This window comes from Adiantum capillus-veneris, chromosome 22 (assembly GCF_014529385.1).
Source record: "Adiantum capillus-veneris isolate H3 chromosome 22, ASM1452938v2, whole genome shotgun sequence".
NCBI classification, from domain to species: Eukaryota; Viridiplantae; Streptophyta; class Polypodiopsida; order Polypodiales; family Pteridaceae; genus Adiantum; species Adiantum capillus-veneris.
In genome coordinates this window covers 71,813,753-71,833,754 of record NC_140952.1, presented here as the reverse complement: position 1 = coordinate 71,833,754, position 20,002 = coordinate 71,813,753, and the positions used below count along the sequence as shown (strand labels likewise).

Genomic DNA, 20,002 nt, shown 5'->3' with positions numbered 1-20,002 from the left:
TCAGATGCCTCGCTAAATCACCTACAAGACCAAACATTCTGGAATTTCCTCATAAGTCTGGCCCATGACACAGCATGAACAATTTTTGGTTGACTCCACAAGGGGACAGAACCTGCCTTGCCCCATGCTTTGAACCCATCTCTCTTCACCTAATGACTAAGCTCATGCTCTCCAATATATCCATATAGTTCGATACATGGCTGATTATAACTGTCATTGTCCCATGTTCCTGTGATTCTCTGGTAACATAAGTGGAAATCCTTTATTCATGGTCCTATATTCTAATTAAATTCCTCATTGAAGTTGTATAGTCCTGAGACCAAGTAACAAGAAGCTGTCCAATGATGAACATGCAACAACAGAAAGCATATTCTGACTGCAAACAAGTGCCAAAAAATAGTGTTGGTTGAACAACGATGACTATATATTCTCTTTTAAGAAATGTCTGTCCCGTGAAAAACAACGAGGTCAACAGAAAAATATCATACAATCACCATATCAGTTGGGAACTGATAGATGTCCATGCTTGTATGCGTGATAGGTAGTTCCACGAATGGTTGTTGCTACACTCAGTACATTCGTACACATCTGTTCACTGTCAGAAGAGGACAGGCGTGCATCATCACTGGTGCGCCTTCTCTGTGAATTTTTAGTACAGAAAATGACCAAGCAATAACCATGTTGGTACAAGATGTGCATGGAAGAACTTGAGCAAAGCCAAACTTGGTGGGGTACTTGCATGCAACACCCTGCAGTTTATAATGAACACCTGCCAAAGATTTGAAAAACTGGCTTGGAAGGAACCTTGAGGTTAGCCCAGTTGTTTTGCTGGTTCACCGGAGTATGCCGCAGCCCTTCCCTTTTGTCCGACAGCGTAATGCTGGACTGGCCTTTGTGCATCATCCAGCTGCAATCCTTGAAACGAACGCAAAGCAAAATACTCAGCCCCAGATTGAACTTCAGGTCTTTTGCTTAGCTCTGAATTGCTTCCATTTTGGATTTGAAGAGCTCGCTCCGCTTCTCTTGCCAGACATATGGATTTGGAAGAATCGCACTCGTGACCTACAAAATCATGAAAGAGTGTTGTCAGACAAACTATGGCTGAGAATGTTTTAATACATACTATAGCTGCATAAATCGATTGATTTTTGCTGGAGACAGCAGCTGCAGTTTTCATGGTATTAGTCATTACCAACTTGTAAAGCAGACAACTCACAAATGCCCAACATCCTCTTTTTGTACTACTGGGTTCATAAGCCACAATCATACAAAGCTATTACTTAATGTTAGGAGTGTTTGTTGAGATCATTGGTGCTATGCAAGTTTAAAAGAAGATCTAAAACGGTGGTGACCACAATGCTCAGAGACTGTGCCAGTTCATAGCTGTCTAAAAGAATGTTCTCAAGGTTGGCGTCAGGCGCAGCAGACGATAAACATGAAAAAAATTCCAATAATATACTTGCACAAACACCACTTCTTGCTTGGTTGTTTTACTACTTGGTTCTTTGGTCCTTTTTTAGTGAATGTTCCTTTACCTTGAGAGAGAAATGAAATGATATATTAACGTATCCAAAAGGCCAAAATGACCTATGAGACCATTCCGTTACAAACTGGTGAATTTGATACCATGTCTGGGTACAAAAAAGAGATATGAAAATGAATCTAGAAGTGCTACTAGCTGGAACTGTGTGGGGTATGTGTGACCATTGAAACAATGGGTGATGAATCCATCCTCCTTTGTACTCTGGATGTCGAGATAGTAAGGCTCGAATCCTCTGCTGTAGTCTCCGTTGATGCTATGAAGCTCCTCTCCTCAATCGTGGGCGTCTCAATGTCCCTAGGTCCAATGCTAAGTCAATGAGAGTACCACGGGTGTGAGTATGAGCTGAGCTTTGCAGTGGTGGCTGCTCCTCTATGTGTCCAACGTCTGGTGTGAAGAAATCTGTAATCTGCCTCTGGGATTGTTTCTCTCCAGATCTCCTCAGTAAACTATCTCTGTGTCTGTGTAACTCAAGTAGATACGCCGTACGGTCCAAGACATCTTTGGTACTGATAGCTCATGACTCTGGAGAAGGGTCCAAAGCCCTCTCTGAATAGAGAGTGGAAGCGACCCCAGAGAGAGAGAGAGAGAGAGAGAGAGAGAGAGAGAGAGAGAGAGAGAGAGAGATGAAATGAAATGAAATGTAATATTAACATCTTCAAAAGGCCAAAATGACCTATGAGACCAAAAGGTTACATGTGGTGAATCTAATACCAGGTCTGGGTACAAAAAGTACAAAGCACTGAAAAGAAAATAGTGGGTAGGGGTGGGGTGAAAACTAATACAAAGGGAAGACAAAGGGTGAGCTGATACAATGGAGCTCTCTGACAGTCGAGGCATCATATACATATACATCAGTATCCGGGACGGCTCATATGTCGCGCCAGTATGGTATGGATCCTCTGTCGCAATCTGCCTCGATATCGAGAGGGCCCTCTCATCCGTGGGCGACGGGACAACCCCAACTCTATCGCCCGATCAAGCAGTATGCCTCTGGTGCCTCTGGTGTTGTTATGCTGTGGGGGCTGCTCAAACTCCTCTGTCTATGAATGAAAGAAATCTGTGATCTTCCGCTATCGCTGGATCTCTCTCATTGTGCCCTTCTTCAAGAGGTCCTCTCCGTGTTTGCGAATCTCCAGTAATTATAATCCGAGGCATCTCTGATCCTCGTATCTCATGACTCTAGAAAGTGGCCCAAAACCCTCTCTGAATAGACAGTGAAAGCGGTGTCGTATCTCATAGTATACTGGGCAGTGACATATGTAATGTAGCTCTGCCTCTGGCTCTATCAGGCACACCTGATAAATCCTGGACTCAATAGGTACTCCTCTAAATCTGCCTGTCTCAATCTCTAGCTGATGTGAGGATGTGCGTATCTGACCAATAGCACATCGTATCCCGTGGGATAGATGAGTATCCATGTATCCTGGTCTCATCACAAAACCATCCTCCGTGATTTGGAGAAGATGCTCTCTACAAAAAGTCATCTTCGTACCTAGCTCATCTGTAGGTTGTATCCATGTCCTCTTTGTATCCAACTGAATCAAGTCCTGTCTGATGAGCCTGGTAATCTCTGCCCTTGTGAGGGGGATGGAGGGTACATCCAGAGAGTACTGAAATGGGGGTAGCCGGTCCATACTAAAGCCATGTAACTGTAAACAAAATGCCATCTCTGCATACCAACATGATCAATCTCCCTGCAATGCTAGTTGTCACGAAGACTCTAGTGCTAATCGAGCATTATCTGTCTCTAGGGAGAGCCCAAGTGCTATGCATAAATGAAACTGATCGAGTGAGTGCCTCCACTACCAATGGAGGAGCAGCGAGCTCCACCCTAACAATGTCATGTGGTACTGATGCCTTGGCCCTAATCATCTGAGAAATCATAGACACCAAGGTCTTCTCCATACATCTCCATCCATCAGTACTGCCAGCTCTGCTATGATGATCAACTGAGGGCCCATATCTCTACTCCGTAAAGCATGGCCGAAGTGACCAAAGTGTCAAAGAGCCAAAGCTTTGTCCGAGGTTCCTAGAACTGAACCTGCGAACATATCCTCTCAAGTCTCCCCAATGCTGCATAAGCTCTGGTCAATCGCGTATCTGTTGCACGCCTCAAGGAAAATACTGGACCACTGAAAACCGCCCCAAGATAAGTGTATGTATCTGCATACTCCACAGTCTCTCGACCATATGTAAAAGTGGGGGCGGACCTCCTTACCCACTGCGCCGTGGTGTTAAACACCATTACCTTGGTCATACCAAGGTTCACAGACAATCCATTGTCCCGTGCAAATACATGCAGTGCATCCAAATGACCCTGCATCCCTTCTGGAGAATCGGAGATCAGCACAATATCATTAGCATATGATAGCAACTGAATCCATGTCCCTGCAAGTTGAGCACCTCTATCACCCTCTGTATGTACATAATCTGAAAACTCATCTACATATATCCCAAAGAGAGTCGGAGATAGGGGACAACCCTGCTTCACCCCAATGGTGGAGTGAACCATGTCGGACAAGACCTGAGTAGAGCGTACCTGTCCTACCACTGTCCTGTGTCAAGCTAAGATCCCCCAGATCAACTCTGTGGGCACCCCCATGTCTTGCAATCTGTGTATGAGTCTGGCTCGTGGCACTGTATCAAAGGCTTTGCGGAAATCCAAAAAGCTACAATATATCCTCCTGCCATGGTGTCTACCCTCCTCAATAATGGCTCTGAGTGTCAAAATCTGTCAAGAGTGGAGAAACCTCTTTTGAACCCTGCCTATCCTGCTGCCCGTATCCCTCTCTCTCTGCCCATCCACTTAACTCATGCTCAAGAATTGATGCATATAGCTTAGTCAGAGTGTGACCGACCATGATGGTTCGGTAATTCCCGTGAAGCATAGACCTCCCGACTTGAAGATAGGCACAATAGTGGACATACTCCAAGTCTCAGGGAAACCCTCATACATGGCTCTATTAAACATCATAGCAAGAGGCTCTGCAAGCATATCTCTGACATGGATAAAGTGCTCTGCTACCAGACCATCATGATCCTGTGCTCTTCCTGTCTTCATCTTGTCAATGGCTTTCCTTACCCTCTCAGTAGTAAAGAAAGTACATGTTTCTGGGCATGCCTCTGGAGGGTCAAGCAGAGGTGGCTGCCCGGATGCTGTATAGAGAGATGTAGCATATTCCCCCGTCTCTGTGGAAGTGATGGCCGGCGGTGGAGAGTGCTCATTGAAAAGCCTCCATGCCGTCATGACTCATAAACAGCTGATACAGATCATGCTCTAATTGAGATAGGTAAGCCCTCTTCTTTCGTTGCACCAGGCGGCGGAAGATAATACGTGACTGTCAATGTGTAGTAGTACCCATGAGCACCTCTCTCTGTAATCTGATCCTCGTCTCTCTACACTCCTCATCATACCAACTGTTCTGAGACATGCTCCCGGATCGTCTGCGTGTAGGCTGGTTGTGGGGATGCTGCATCATGTAGCGTCTCTATCAGAATCTGGGTGAGCTCATCTAGTGGTCGTCCTGGCTCTTGAGTGCATAGCTACCTGTATATCTCATCAGTGTACACGTGATCCGTCTCCCTCGTGAAGGTATACCGAGTATGAGTGGAGGCCTCTCCCAATGGAGTTGTGTTGAACTGGAACGATAGAGTGAAAGACAAGATATCATGATTAACTGCTACCCCAACTGGTCTAGTTCCCACCACGAAATCCTGAAAGAAAGGAATGAGTCCTGGCGGAGCCATAACATAATCCACTGTACTAGCACCATGCCGATGTGGAAAGCACGTAAAACCACCAGCTACAAGGAATCTCTGTAGGCCATTCAAAATGGCCAATCCATGTGCAATCCCCATATCAATCAAGTATCTGCCATACTCAGTGTGCTCATCCTGTGATAATCTAGACAGGCCCATTTCTATAATATCAAGCTCCCGCATCAACTCCTCTGAGGTATCATAGAATACTGTCTGGTGGTGGATAGTCCTAGCATTAAAATCCCCCAAGATAATAATGTCGCTGTCTCTGGAAAAGTCCCATATCTCATCATCTAAAATAGAGAAGGGGGACTGTCCTCTAGGTGATGCATATACTGACATACTAGGAGGAAAATAGCAAATAGCGATGTAGAGATATCTGCCCGTCTCTGCCTTCAGTCTCACCCACATGTACCTCGCATGCTCATCCCTCCGAGCTACATGTATCAGAGACTATAGCTCCTCCCTGAATAAGACTACCACTCCTCCTGAACCTCGTCCTCTACGCTCTAATCGAGTCTCCTGTCTGCAAGTTGTCTCCTATCTGTATCCGCTCACATGGGGCATGGACTGCCCCGAGGCTTGATGCGTCTCAGAGTAGAAAATGATGTCTCTCCCTGTGAAACTATCCTCAAAGGCCCTACATAAAGGCGCAAAGATCCATTACAATTCCATAGAGAGAGAGAGAGAAGAAGAAGAAGAAGAAGAGAATTTTTACGTCGTAGGAAACCATCCCAAGAGACCTTAAAGATCTATTCGACGAGGACTCGAGTTGAACTCAAGACCTATTATTCAAGAGGGAAATGGCATAACCAATCTACCACACTTGGGTGATAGAAAGGTTATACCATTTTCCTCTTCTTATTAACACACACACACACACACACACGAGAAGAAGAGAATTTTAACATCATAGGAAACCATCCCAAGAGACCTTAAAGATCTATCCAACGAGGACTCGAGTTGAACTCAAGACCTGTTATTCAAGAGGGAAATGGCATAACCAATCTACCACACTTGGGTGATAGAAAGGTTATACCATTTTCCTCTTCTTCTTAACACACACACACACACACACACACCCGAGAAGAAGAGAATTTTAAAGTCGTAGGAAGCCATCCCAAGAGACCTTAAAGATCTATTCAACGAGGAGAGTTGAACTCAAGACCCCGTAGAGAGAGAGAGAGAGAGAGAGAGAGAGAGAGAGAGAGAGAACACTGTGGTGGATTTGATACAAAGTCAAAGTAACAAGATGACAGAATGACAAAATAAAATACTATGGAATCCTAAACTGCTAGGTGTGAACTAAGCAGCTACGCAGCTCATAGTTACCGGGGAACGCCCCCTAGCCCCCGTTCCGACGTTCCGGGGGGCAGTTCCCTTCCCGAACGTTCCGGAATGTCTGACATTCCGGGTGGCCAATGCAAACCGGAACGGCCGTTCCGGAACGTTCCGAAACGCCCCCGGACCGTTCCGGAATGCCCTTGGAACGGCCAACGGCTACAAACAAATTTGGCAAAAATTGAAAAAATTGAAGTAAATGTTTGGGCTTCTTTTGAAAGTGTGCAAGGCCTCAAGGACTCATAAAATGCACCCCCCTTCCCCTTTCTCTTCACAAGCTAATCCTCAAGGCTCAAGCTCTCTCCCTCTCACTCTCAAGATCTCTCCCTCTCAAGACTCACTCTCTCAAGGCTCAAGGCTTCAAGCCTTCAAGCTCTCTTCCTCTCCCTCCCACTCTCTCAAATCTCTCCCTCTCTCTCTCTCTCTCTCTCTCTCTCTCTCTCTCTTCATCTAGTCATAGCAAGGTTGAATGGTCTTCAAAACGAGTTTTTTGTGAGTATTAGAGTCAAAGCACTCTAATACTCCTTGTATTTAAACACAAGGAGCTAAAAATTGCACTATTTGGGTGTTTTTTATACCTCTCGTTCCGCGACGTTCCCGTTCCGGACCCCTAGCCGTTCCCCCGTTCCGCGGGGATCCCGTTGCCGTTCCCGTTCCGCGTTCCGGGTAACTATGACGCAGCTAGCTGGGATAACTAGATCACAAGAGATCCAGCATCGGTCACTGGCGGATCTCATCAATCTCCTCCATGGTCAGTAGTCTGACCGGGCGTCGTGCATGTTGAGCCAAAGTGATCCGAATCCTCTCATGTAGCCTCCGTCGATGCTGTGTAGTCCTCCGCAGTCGTGGGCGTCTGGATCTCCCCAGCTCAGTCGCTCGGTCGATCAATGTGCCTCTCGTGTGAGGCCACGAGCTCTGCTGTGGTAGTAACTCCTCCGGGTGTTCAGTGGCAGCTCTAAAGAAGTCTGTGATCTGTCTCTGAGACTGGCTAGCCTCTCCTCTCATCAGGCTCTCTCTATGTCTGCACAGCTCGAGCAAAAACAAACCCAGGCATCTCTGATCCTCGTACCGCATGACTCTAGAGAATGGTCCAAAGCCCTCTCTGAACAAGCAATGGAAGCGGCCTCGTATCTCGTAGTAGACGGGGCAGTGGCATGTGTAGTGCAACTCTGTCTCAGGCTCAATGTCACACAAGGGGCATGTCTTGGCCTTGCTGGTACTCCGCTGTATCTTCGAGTCTCGATCCGCAGCTAGTGTGAAGATGTGCCTATCTGGCCAATAGCACATCGTATCCCATGAGACAATTGGGTGTCCATGTATCTGGGCCTCGTCACAAAACCATCCTCCGTAAGCTGAAGGAGATGCTCTCTGTAGAAAGCCATCTTCGTGCCCAGCTCCTGTGTTGGCTGGGCGCATCCAGTGAGTACTGGAAGGGAGGCAATCTGTCTATGCTGAACCCATGCGCCTGAAACCATGATGTCATCTCCCAATACCAGCATGCTGTATCTCCTTGCATGGCTAACTGTCAAGAGGACTCAAGTGCAGGGCGGGCATATCTGTCTCTGAGAAGTTCCGACATGCGGTGTATGAAGGAGACAGATCTGGTGAGCGCCTCAACCACTAGTGGGGGGGCAGCTAGCTCTGCTCGTACAATAGCACATGGTACTGAAGCCTTGGCTCTAATGAGCCGCGAGATCATAGAGACCAGAGGCTTCTCCATGTCCCCCCATCCATCACTGTGGCCTGTCCTCCCGTGATGATCCAATGAAGGTCCCCAAATCTCAGCTCCATAAAGCAATGCAGAAGCCACCAAAGTGTCAAAGAGCCAAAGCTTCGTCCGAGGCTCCTGAAACTGAACCTGTGAACACATCCTTTCCAATCTACCCAATGCTGCATGGGCTCTGGTCAATCTAGTCTCTGCTGCCCTCCTCAATGAAAATGTTGGCCCACTAAAAACCACTCCAAGGTAAGTGTCAGCATCTGTATACTCCACGGTCTCCTGGCCGTATGTGAATGCGGGCGCTGACCTCCTGATCCACTGTGGGGTGGTATTAAATACCATGACCTTGGTTTTACCAAGGTTGACGGACAAACCACTTTCCTGGGCAAACCTATGCAAAGCATCCAAGTGACGTTGCATCCCCTCCGGAGAGTCGGAGATCAACACAGTAACATCGACACATAACAATAGTGGAATCCATGTCCCTGCCAGCTGTGCACCTGTATCACCATCTCTCTCAATGTAGTCAGAAACCTCATCCACATACATACCAAATAGAGTAGGAGAGAGCGGGCGCGCCTGCTTCACCCCAATAGTGGAGTGAACCGGTGTGGATAGACCCTCTGAGGTGCGTACATGCCCCACTACTGACCTGTATAATGCCATAACCCCCAAATGAGCTTTGTGGGTACTCCCATCTGCTGTAATCTAAGCATCAATCTAGCTCTGGGCACTGTGTCAAATGCTTTGCGGAAATCCACAAAGCTACATCCGTCTCCCACGCGATCTGCCCTCCTCAATGATGGCTGTGAGTGTCAAAATATGGTCAAGAGTAGAAAAACCCCTCCTGAAACCTGCCTACCCGGCTGCGCGTATCCCCTCCTTCTCTGCCCATCTACTCAGCTGCTGCTCAAGAATAGATGCGTACAACCGTACCAATGTGTGTCCAATCATGATAGTGCGATAATTCCCAAGCTCCATAGGGTCTCCCGACTTGAACATAGGTACAATAGTAGATAGGCTCCAAGTATCAGGCGACCCCTCCCACATGGCACGATTAAACATAACTGCTAGAAGCTTTGCTAGTAAATCTCCGGCATGCATGAAATGCTCAGCCACTTAGCCATCATGATCATATGCTCCTAGTCCTCATCCTATAAATGGCCTTCCTCACCATCTCAGCGGTGAAAAAAGCATGTGTGTGTGGGCATGGATCGGGGGGGTCGGGAAGGGGGGGCTGCTTAGGAACTGTGTGCAGAGATGATGCGTACTCGCCCCAGGCCTCTGTAGAAGTGATGGCAGGGAGGTAGGGGAGAGCTCATGAAAGAGCCGCCTTGCCTCACATGAGTCCTGAATCAAGAATAGCTGGTATAGATCCTGCTCTAGGCGAGCCAAAAATGCCCTCTTCTTCCACCGCACTAGGCGTCGAAAGTCAATCTGTGACTGTCTGTGAGTGATGTCCCCCAAAAGCACCTCCCTCTGAAGTCTAGCTCTAGTGTCCCGGCATTCTTCATCATACCAACTGTTCTGGGGCATGCTCCCCGAACGGCGTCTCTGCTCAGGCTGGGTATGTGGGTATGCCTCTGCTACTGCATCATGTAGTGTCTCTGTCAGTATAGTAGTAAGCTCCTCCAGAGGTCGCCCTGGCTCCTCTGTGCACAGGCGTCTGTAAATCCCATCTAAGTATACAAAGTCAGTCTCCCGCGTGAAGGTGTAGAGAGTAGGGGCTGCTGCCCATAGCCTGTGTGCTACACTAAACTGAAAATAGATGGTCAACGACACAAGAGCATGATCCACTGCCACACCAACAAGTCTGGGTCCAACCGTGAGATCTTGGATACTAGAGATGAGGCTCGGTTGTGCCATGACATAATCCACTGTGCTGGCTCATGTCTGTGTGGAAAGCATGTAAAACCCCCCGCAGCGGGAAATCTCTCTAGACCATTCAAGATGGCCAATCCATGTGCAGTCCCCATGTCTATCAAGTGTCGTCCATACTCAGTGTGTTCTCCATCTTGTGATAGCCTGGATAGGCCCATCTCTGCAACATCCAGCTCTCTCAGCATCTCCTCGGAAATCATAAAATACTGTTTGATGATGGGCAGTCCTAGCATTGAAATCCCCTAGAATGATGATGTCACCATCTCTAGAGAACTCCCATATGTCATCATCCAAAATAGAAAAGGGGGACTGTCCTCTCGGTGGTGCATAAACTGACGTACTCGGAGGAAAGTAGCAAATAGCAATGTAAAGATGTCTGTTTGTCTCTACTCTCAATCTCACCCACATGTACCTAGCTTGCTCATCCCTGCGGGCTATATGTATCAATGGCTACAACTCCTCCCTGAATAACACTGTCACTCCTCCTGAGCCCCGCCCTCTGTGCTCTGATCGTGTCTCCTGTCTACAGGCTGTCTCCCATCTATATCCACTAATGTGAGGTATAGATTGCCCAGGGGTCTGCTGTGTCTCAGAGTAGAAGATGATGTCTCTTCCCGTTTAACTATCCTCAAAAGCACCCACATCAAGGCGCATAGATCCATTACAATTCCAGGTGGCAACTTTGAGTGTGGTCCCATAGGTCTCGCACCGTCATGTGGAGCGCCACTCTACAATCACCACCCGGCCATCTCTGTAGAAGGCCGTCTTTCCCTTCTCCCTTGCCACTTGAATCTCTAGCATTACCTCTCTCATATGCGCAAGCTGTGTGAGAGTGAGGTCTTCTCCAAGAAATATGCCCATTTTCTTTAGTGTAGGGTGCTTCTTCAAGAAGTCCTTCTTTGCCTCCATGGATGGGAAATGGATGATTAAAGATCTCCCTTTTGAAGTCTCCCCATTGCCTTGTGTCTTCTTCTCTACCCTCCATGCCTTTGTATGAGTAGCCTCACTACTCATCATGCGGAGAAGTTCTTCGACTTCCCCTTTCACATCATCTCGGTCTTTTAGACCAGTTACTCTTATATGCGAGGCTCTAGTTTTCCTTCGCCGCTCTTCCTCTAGAGTCATGTTGATGATTGTAGGAGTGGGGACGGATATGGTTTCTTTCCCTTTCCCTTTCTTAGCAACTTCTATCCATTTCTCGGCCTCATCCGCCTTCTTCTGCGTCTTCGTGATCACATCCATCCACAAAGACGTCTTTACCACCTTCTGTTTCTCCTCCTCTTTGATCATCCGTACCTGCTCCTTGATGACCTTGATTTCCTCTATCACCGAGGGCTAAAATTCCCCTTCCTCCAGTCCACCGCTTACTCTATCCGCAAGCTCTTGCTTGAGGGCTGTGACCTCTTCTCTAAGTGCTTGTGAATCCGCCTTCAGTGCTTGTAGCTCTACGTGCAAGTCCTCTTTCTCCTTCTTCCATTGCGCGCCTTCGTTGAGAAACATTTGAAGAAGGTTGGCCTTCTCTTTTCACCATCCCTCCATATCTGCTTTCCATTCTTTCATCTCCCTTTCCATTTGTGTTATCCGCTTGTTTGTAAGCACAAAGGTTGCCTTCGTATGGGGCTTACATACTGGTGAAGCGATCATGGCCTCCACTGGCGAAGCGCTCATGGCCTCCATCAAAAACAAAACCACAGTCTGCACTACGGATACATCCATGTCCCGCATAATGCATACGTATGTTTTCCTCATATCAATCATACATTTTCCTTTTCTACTAATTCATGTTGTTCTGTAATTCCCTGCTCGTGAAAATTCTGAAAATTCCTGAAAACATATTGTTGTACCTGCAGGTCTGAAAAATGCAGGATTTCGAAAATTCAAAAATTCGAAACTGTGAAATTTCCTCCTGGATTTCTGAGGTCTGCCAAATCTATGCACCTGCGGGCTGGGGGGCGGGGGGGCTGTCACAGCAGCAGCAGGCGAGGGGGAGAGGATGCGCGAAGGGGGGGGGGGGGGGGGGGGGGGGGGGGGGGGGGTGCAACAGGCTTCACGCGAGGTTGCAGTAGATTACGCGAGGGTGTTGCAGGTTACACGCGGGGGGGGTGCAACACACACACACACACAGAGAGAGAGAGAGAGAGAGAGAGAGAGAGAGAGAGAGAGAGAGAGAGAGAGAGATGTTATATTAACGTCTTCGAAAGGCCAAAATGACCTAGAGACCAAAAACCAAAAGGTTACATCCATATGTGACTCTAGTACAATGTGTGGAGGGTACCTAGAGAGAGAGAGAGAGAGAGAGAGAGAGAGAGAGAGAGAGAGAGAGAGAGAGAGAGAAGATTGCGTGACAAGGTGCTGCCCCAACCCTCTCAAGGGCTCCCCACTCCATTATCAGAGCGGTATTTTCTTATGTATGTCAAGTGACGTGTACAAGAAACCACCCCTAAATGCTCATGCAATGATGATGGTATCTTTGACTAAGACAAACCAGTAGATGACTTGGCACCTCTTCCACTCTCTCTAAGACTTCTATCTGCTCCAAGTAGCTCCTTGGATGAGGAACCTCCTGGGATGATTGCTATGCTAGATAAGCCGGATCTAAGTACTACTTGGCTGAAAATGGAGATCTCTAGAACTGAGTGGTTCTGTTCTTGGGACTTCTTAGGGGCTCTTCTGGCTTGGATCTGAGGTGGGATCAATTTAAAGATCATCAGAGCTACAAACTGACCTGCAAAATGCATATGCAATATGCTGCTTTTGGACGCCTTCTCGCGACTAGCTGCACCAAATGAGATGGCCTTTGATGGCTGAAATCAGTGCTGATGCAGGGGCTACAAAACGCTGCTACGAGGTGAATGCAATAGTTGCACACAAGGCTGATTGACAACGCCCCTTGGGCTGCAAACCGTATGACCTCTTGGCCAATTGGAATTTCATCATGAGTCTATCATAGGGATAATAAAATTAATTCCCTAGAAGCTCATACACGTGCCAAGTCACTTTAAGTAGGATCTTCACCTATAATACCCACAAAAACGCATCAAGTGACACATGCCCATGGTCGTACACATCATATACTGCAATTTTGGCCAGTACGTGAAAACGCGCTGATGAAAAATGTAAAATGCTAACTAGCGTGCCTTGCACAATCAGTTATGCAAGGAGCGTTCCATTGGGATCCTAAATGATCTAATGGATCTCTCCGAGCATGCAAGTGTTGTGAGTAGGGTCACAAAGGTGCCAGTTCAAAATCCTCTAGGCTTTTCTAGTCTATGGGATTGGCTCTAGGTTGTTTGGCTCTAGGCTGTAGTAGAGTGTCCACATGATCAATTAGTTTGGTAGCTTGAAAACTAGGACAATACCTCTAGCCTCTTGACCCAAGTACTATAGCTAGGACTGTCACAAGGACGTGGCAACTGCTAACCTTAGTAGTTGGTTTCTTTCCAATGATTTTTGTTTAATTTTTGAGACCCTCTTTTTGAAGTTGCAAATGGTCGGACATTGTATGGTCAATGTGAACGGTAGTTTCACCAGCAAACGGGAAGTTGGTAGGCACTGGAACTCGTAAAGTAAAGGATGTCTAGGCTCAGTTCAAGATCACGTAGGTTCCCCCGTCGCACTTAGCAAGTTGGTGGATACTAGGAAGTGAACTCAATAAAGGCATAAAGTCAAGGTGGGACTACCAACAAAAAGTATCCGACAGTTGGGCCACATTGCACTTTTGGATGCGGTCCCAATGAGGATAGATGGTCAGAAGACCTGTGGGAGCCCAATGGAAGCATCTCCTAAAATTTAGGGAACTGCTATTTTGGGCCGTGAAATGTGTTCGCGTCATTACCTCCGGTATGACAAGGGGAACATTTTAGTACTCTGCTGCAAAGTCAACTGATGCACCAGTTGAGAGATTTTTAAGCGGGAAACCCAATGCGGGGAAATTGCATGCATGAGTGCCAAGTGGCACTCTTTGGCCAATTTACCAAGTTTGGGACAACAAAACTCGTAACTGACTTTCTGGAGCAGTTTTGGAGGCTGATAACTGTGATTTTCAGCCATTTCTCTCCATTTTTTAGCTTCCCATGACTTCACCTAGGACCGAGGAGCTCATTTTCAGCTTTGGAAGGCATCAGATGCGTGTTTACAAGGCTGTTTTGCTGCCTTTTCAGCGATACGCAGGTTTTGGCAGCCATGGAAATCTTTCCCTTTTTGCATCTATTTGTTCACAGCTGCATTACAGGTCAAGCGCAGAAGAGGGGGCGCTCAATTTATGTTGGGGGGATGCTTCATTGAGAACTCACAGGTTAAGAGCTATGGAGTGCTTTCTTTCCCTCTCATGTACAGTGTGGTGCTAGGAGTGATGTCCTCCACACTACACACTGCTCTCTCTTCCCCCTACGTGCAGTTATGTGATGCCCCACAAGAGGGCTCTTCATTTGACTGATGTACAGCTGTGTGGTTTCATGCTTTTGTGTTGAGACAAGAGCCTCCTTGAGCAGGAACAGGGGTAGCTAACTGCTACTCCAAAGCAAGCACCCGTGGGGGTCATAACCTCACCGTACAGGTGCATTTTCAGCGTTGTGTATGCGCTGTAAATTGACTGTTTTTCAGCCATATGGATGCCAGAACCATTGGGAATAGTGCCCCACTGGCAGAGGACAATTAGGGGACTGTTTAGGGCTGAAAACAGGGCAAAAACCAGTAAATACAGCGTGCTGAATTTACTGTTTTTGGGCAGGAATCAGAGGGTTTATGTTAGTGGAAGTGAGTTCCACCAGGGAAATTGGTTTCGCGCAAGTTTTGGGGCTGTTATGTTGCCGAAATTTGGCCAAATCAAGTGGTATCTAGTTGGATATAGACAAAGGATTCCCAAGACTCTACTTTGTAAATTTACCCTCTCAAAGTATAAAGAAATACCGAAAGGGGCGCCAATTTTGGGGCCTACAGGTTGTCGGCGTCTGCTCGGGGCATTCTAGCTTCCGAGCCGTGTGTGTATTCAAGTGTTTATTCCCGTCACAGGTTTCCTTTGCAAAGTGCTCTGTGTGTGTGTCTAAAGTAAAGAATTTCGGGTGAAATCCAACGCCCACCGCCCCACCACGGGCCGGTTTTAAGGACTATTGCCCTGATACTATGTTAAAAAGTCGTGTACATAGACTAGATAGTAGAAGCACCTCTAAAGGCACACTCTAGCACTATGCTCCAAATCTAAATATTAGAGAGGAAATAGTGATTGTAGTTACTGGAATGTAACCGGTATGTTACTGGTTCATACCAATTTGAATGTAGCCAATAAGATTACTGAAAGTGGCCAATAGCCTTACTAAAGGGTGGTAAAACTTTAGCTTTCACCCGAAACTATGCTGTCTAAATTTCCCTGCACTTTATGCCACAAAGAAACTTCACAAATGAACCTGCGACTAAAATTCACCACCTCAAAACAATAAACGACATGGTAGCTAGAGTGCTCCCAAGTAGACAATGACACCATGTTGGCCCCAATGATTGGCGCCCCTTTCGGTGTTTCTTTATTCAATTGCAAACAAACGACCCAAACATTTACACCAAGCTATCCAAACCTATCAAGGGCTGAAATTGCAGGTTTTCGACCCAATTTCAGCAACATAACGACGCCAAAACCCCTGTAGATCAAAAGTACACGTCTAGGGCGGATTCCGTTACATTTTAGAAGCTTTGTAGTGAAACATAACTAAATTTCTGTGTGCTGTAATTCTTTGTTTGGTCACTGACAGGTGCCCAAATCCCTGTATAACCACCCGAAGGCTTCCCCGAGGCTTCCACAGCAGGCTTTAATTCTCTATTTTGGATCGTTTTGAGCGGAGCAAACATGTCTACGCGTGTCCTCCCGCACGCAATGGGATAGTTCCCCTTTGATTTGGACCAGTTTTCAAGCGAGAAAACTCTCCATTTTTGCAATTTGTTGTGATGAAATTGTGTACCTCTAGGGGATTAGCAATTAGCTAATCCGGTTCTTGATTAGAAGGCTCTTGCCTTGGCAAACACGCATAAAACCCACAGAACTGTAGTTGGTCATTTGAGTAGTCCAACTAGTGGGGCATTACCATATGTGCAAAGGGGGGAGAGAGATGCACGAGAGCAAATCATTGTGGTACATGAGACAAGGGAGAAGGCAAGCTTTCCATTAAAGCTGCAAACCCCGAAAATCCACTCACAAAACTGATAATCAGCCTCCCTTCTCATATTTTGGCGCCTTCAATTGGGAAGAGACCTTTTGGATGGTGTGTTGGCTTGCAGGTTGCTCTCCTACTGACATGTGTTCCGTTTGCCCCATTTAGTTTAATTCCTAACCTCCTCCAAGTTATAAAGTCTGCCTTGGCAACGACAGAAGCTGCCATACGGAACGATTTTACTTACGAAAATCGTTAAAAAGAAGGGGGCCTACTGCCGTTTCACATTGGCCATGCAATGCCCGACCATTGTTGGCTATAAGTTCTCTGGCAAGGACGTGGAAGGCTACCTCATTCATCCGGTGTTGGTGAATTGCCTGAAGGCCAAGGTTGTCCTATGCCATATGAATACAACCAGTAAGCCTACAGAACAGATGAGGTGGAGAAATTTGAACCCCAAAATGGAACTCTCCTCCATAATTTGACCATGAGTATGTGCTGTCACAAAGTGATGACGTGGCTATGGACAACAGAAACCCTAATTTCTGCCAGAAACCCTAAAATTCTTGCAAACCCTAATTTCTATCAAAAACCCTAATTTCCGGAAATTGCGGAGGTGGAAAAAAAAAAGAGTGACGCAAATCTCAGCTTTTTGCTATGATTTGGGAGAAAGAGAGAGAAAAAGAGAACTTGCTTTTTACTGACTCTCATTGAGAGAGAGAGAATCTGCTTTTGCTTTCAAGCTTTTGGGGCTCTGCTTTTGGGCATCCCTTGTAATCTAGTGGTGAGGGCCTCGCTTCTCAGAGCATCTCGACGCAGAGTCTGAGAGTGAAACCCTAACCGCTCTCTTGTACTTTGATGATTGATTAATACAAAAAGAAATACCGAAAGGGGCGCCAATCTCTGGGGCCAATATCTCTAGGCACGGAACTCGGCCGGGCCAGTGCAAATCTATTGTGATCTGTGAATTGTTAAAGTGGTTATTTGGTGCTATTGTGATTGATTCTTGACTTGGAGTGTCCAAGTCTGTTACAGTGGTATCAGTGCACGGCCGATTTCTCTTCTACGGGAAATCCGATCCCCAATTTTTTTTTCCGCGGCACCTATGGCTTCACGCAAGGATCAGTCGACTCCCTCTGCATCTGGAGATGCGGGCTGGGATCACAACGAAGATTCAGACAGACAGTATGGCCCGCGTCGGCCTACTCAGGCGGAGAAAAGAGAGATGAAGCGTCGTCAATTGATCGACGATGCAACAAAGATGATGCTCAGTTTTGCGAAGGATCCGAAATTGGCAAAATATATGAGCGAGACTTCTTTTCAGGAAGTGCATGCACAGTGGCAGAAAACCACTACACCACCATTGAAACCCGCTCTCAAGAAACCTTCCGATCACAAACTATATACAGAGAAGGAATTACAAGAGGTGGTTGATGCACGGATTGCTCAGCTTTTTGACACGCAAAAGAAAGCCAAAAAGCACGGCAAAAAGCAGAAGAAAAGCACTAACTTCCCGGGATATTTGGGTCGTCAGTCAACTTTTGATAAGGCAAAGAAACAGAAGAAGCATGTTCGATTTGAAGGAGTACCCATTTCTTCTTCTCCTTCTTCTGACAGTTCTTCTAGCTCTTCAGATTCGAGCGAAAAAGACAGAAAAGGTAAAGAGCGAAGCAAGAAACAAAGCTTCGGAAAGGGCAAGAAAAAGGCAAAGAAGGCTAAATCTCGCCCCGAGACTGACAGTTCTACCGAGGACTCGTCTACAGACAGCTCAGATTCTGATCATGGAAACTTTTATGCGAACAAGAAGAATTTTTACAAAGCCAACCAGTATGACTTTCTCGAGGATAAAAGCAAGAAAGCGCGAGAGTTTAAGGAAGGTGGCCACTCGATCAAGTTTGATACTTTTTCAGGATACTCAGATGCTTCGAAGGCTTTGTCTTTTATACAGCAGTTTGACATTGCTTTCGTGGGAAGACGCTATTCAGAGCACTCAAAGATTCGGAGAGCTACCTCCTACCTTAAGGGGAATGCTCGTACTTGGTGGTCCACGCTTCTTTTAAACAAGAGTGCGCGAGTTAAATGGCTGAAATTTAAAAAGATTTTTATTTCTTCTTGGTTGACGCAAGAATATGAACAAGATATACGAGCTGCTTGGAACCATCTTCGGATGACCAAGAAAGATACAATCAATGCTTATTGTGAAAGATTCTGGAGCTCTTTTCTACCCGCCTCTTCATTCAAGAAGATCTCGTTCAGAGAACAGATTGAGAGGTTTATCTTGGGTCTACCTACAGAGATCCGAGATCACTGCTTGGAACAGAAGTCAGCTTCTATTCAGGAGTTGATGAGTCATGCGAAGCAGGGCTTTGCCATTCACTCTGGCAGTCTGACCTACCCCACAGATGAGGCCATGACACAACAAGCCGAACAGACTTCTGGGAATGAAAGTAGAAAGAAAAAGAGCAACCCAGAGAAAAAGGATGCACGACCCAAGCTTACTCCTGAGGAGAGAGCTTGCTTCGTCAGAGAGGGAAAGTGCTTTGGATGCGGGGAACATGGACATATCTCCACGAAGTGCCCTAAAAAGGCACAGAAAGAACAGAATGATAAAGACGACGACAGGCCTAAGAGTTCAAGAGCAGCTGAGGAACATGGCAAAAAAGGCAGATAGAAAAACAGAACTGGTACCACATGGCGTGGGACCTGCACCGAATCTAATGAATGAAAGTACAAACTTTGCCGCTTTTGGGGCAAAGTGAAGGATCAGGAAGCTCTTTTGAAGGAGCCAAGGCCAACTTTTTTTCACTTGGAATTGGCGGCTCGATTTGGAAATTACACCCAACAGACTGATGCCACAGGCGGAGGTAGTTCGACTGGCACCCGGATGGGATGTTGCCATTACACCGAGCATTGGCAAACTTCGTTTGCAATGACAAGGGTGTTCAAGGCACGCGAGTGACGTTCTACTCAGGATCCCTTGGTACCACAAGAACTACGCCGTGGTTGACTACCGGGCCGAGAAAGCGACTTTGATAAATGAAGGGCTTTGAGATTGTACTTGATGAACTTCAGTTTCTTACTCGTTCTTTTGGGAGAGAACTGAACGATGGATAAAGGTTGAATATGTTTTGACCTGATCAAAAGAACGCCAAGACTTTTCTCCACACTCATGCCGATTGCTTTTCAGAGGGCCTGAAGATCAAACCATTGATCTGATACCTGGAAGCACGCCACCGAACCGGCCACCTTACCGTGTGAGCCAAGTACAGAATGAAAAGATTATGAACCCAGTGAAAGACCTCTTGGAAAAGGGTCTTGTCCAGCATAGTACTTCACCATATTGCTCTCCACTGTTGTTGGATTTGAAGAAAGACGGATCTTGGAGAATGTGCATTGATTATAGAGCTCTCAACAAAATCACCATCACGAACAAATTTTCCAATTCCTAGGATCGATGATATACTCGACAGGTTACAGGGATCCTCGTGCTTTAGTAGGATTGATTTGAAGAGTGGATATCATCAGATCCGAATCGCGACGGGAGACGTCTAAAAGACGGCCTTCCGGACTACTTTTGGATTATTTGAGTTTTTTTGGTGATGCCTTTTGGCTTAACCAATG

At 46.6% G+C, this 20,002-nt stretch overlaps 1 protein-coding gene across 2 annotated transcripts in view; it reads right to left on the bottom strand.

Moving 5' to 3' along the window:
• Positions 1 to 400: 400 nt before the first annotated feature.
• The window catches only part of LOC147429571 (diphthamide synthesis DPH2 family protein), a 94,302-nt gene continuing 74,700 nt past the window's right edge, over positions 401 to 20,002 (bottom strand). The window contains exon 10 of one of the 2 annotated variants that reach the window (XM_086495834.1): positions 401 to 1,062. In XM_086495834.1, coding sequence (XP_086351960.1) covers positions 812 to 1,062 — 251 coding nt within the window. In that variant the 3' untranslated portion in view covers positions 401 to 811. The remainder of the gene's footprint in view (positions 1,063 to 20,002) is intronic. The other variant, XM_086495835.1, reaches the window with a different exon arrangement.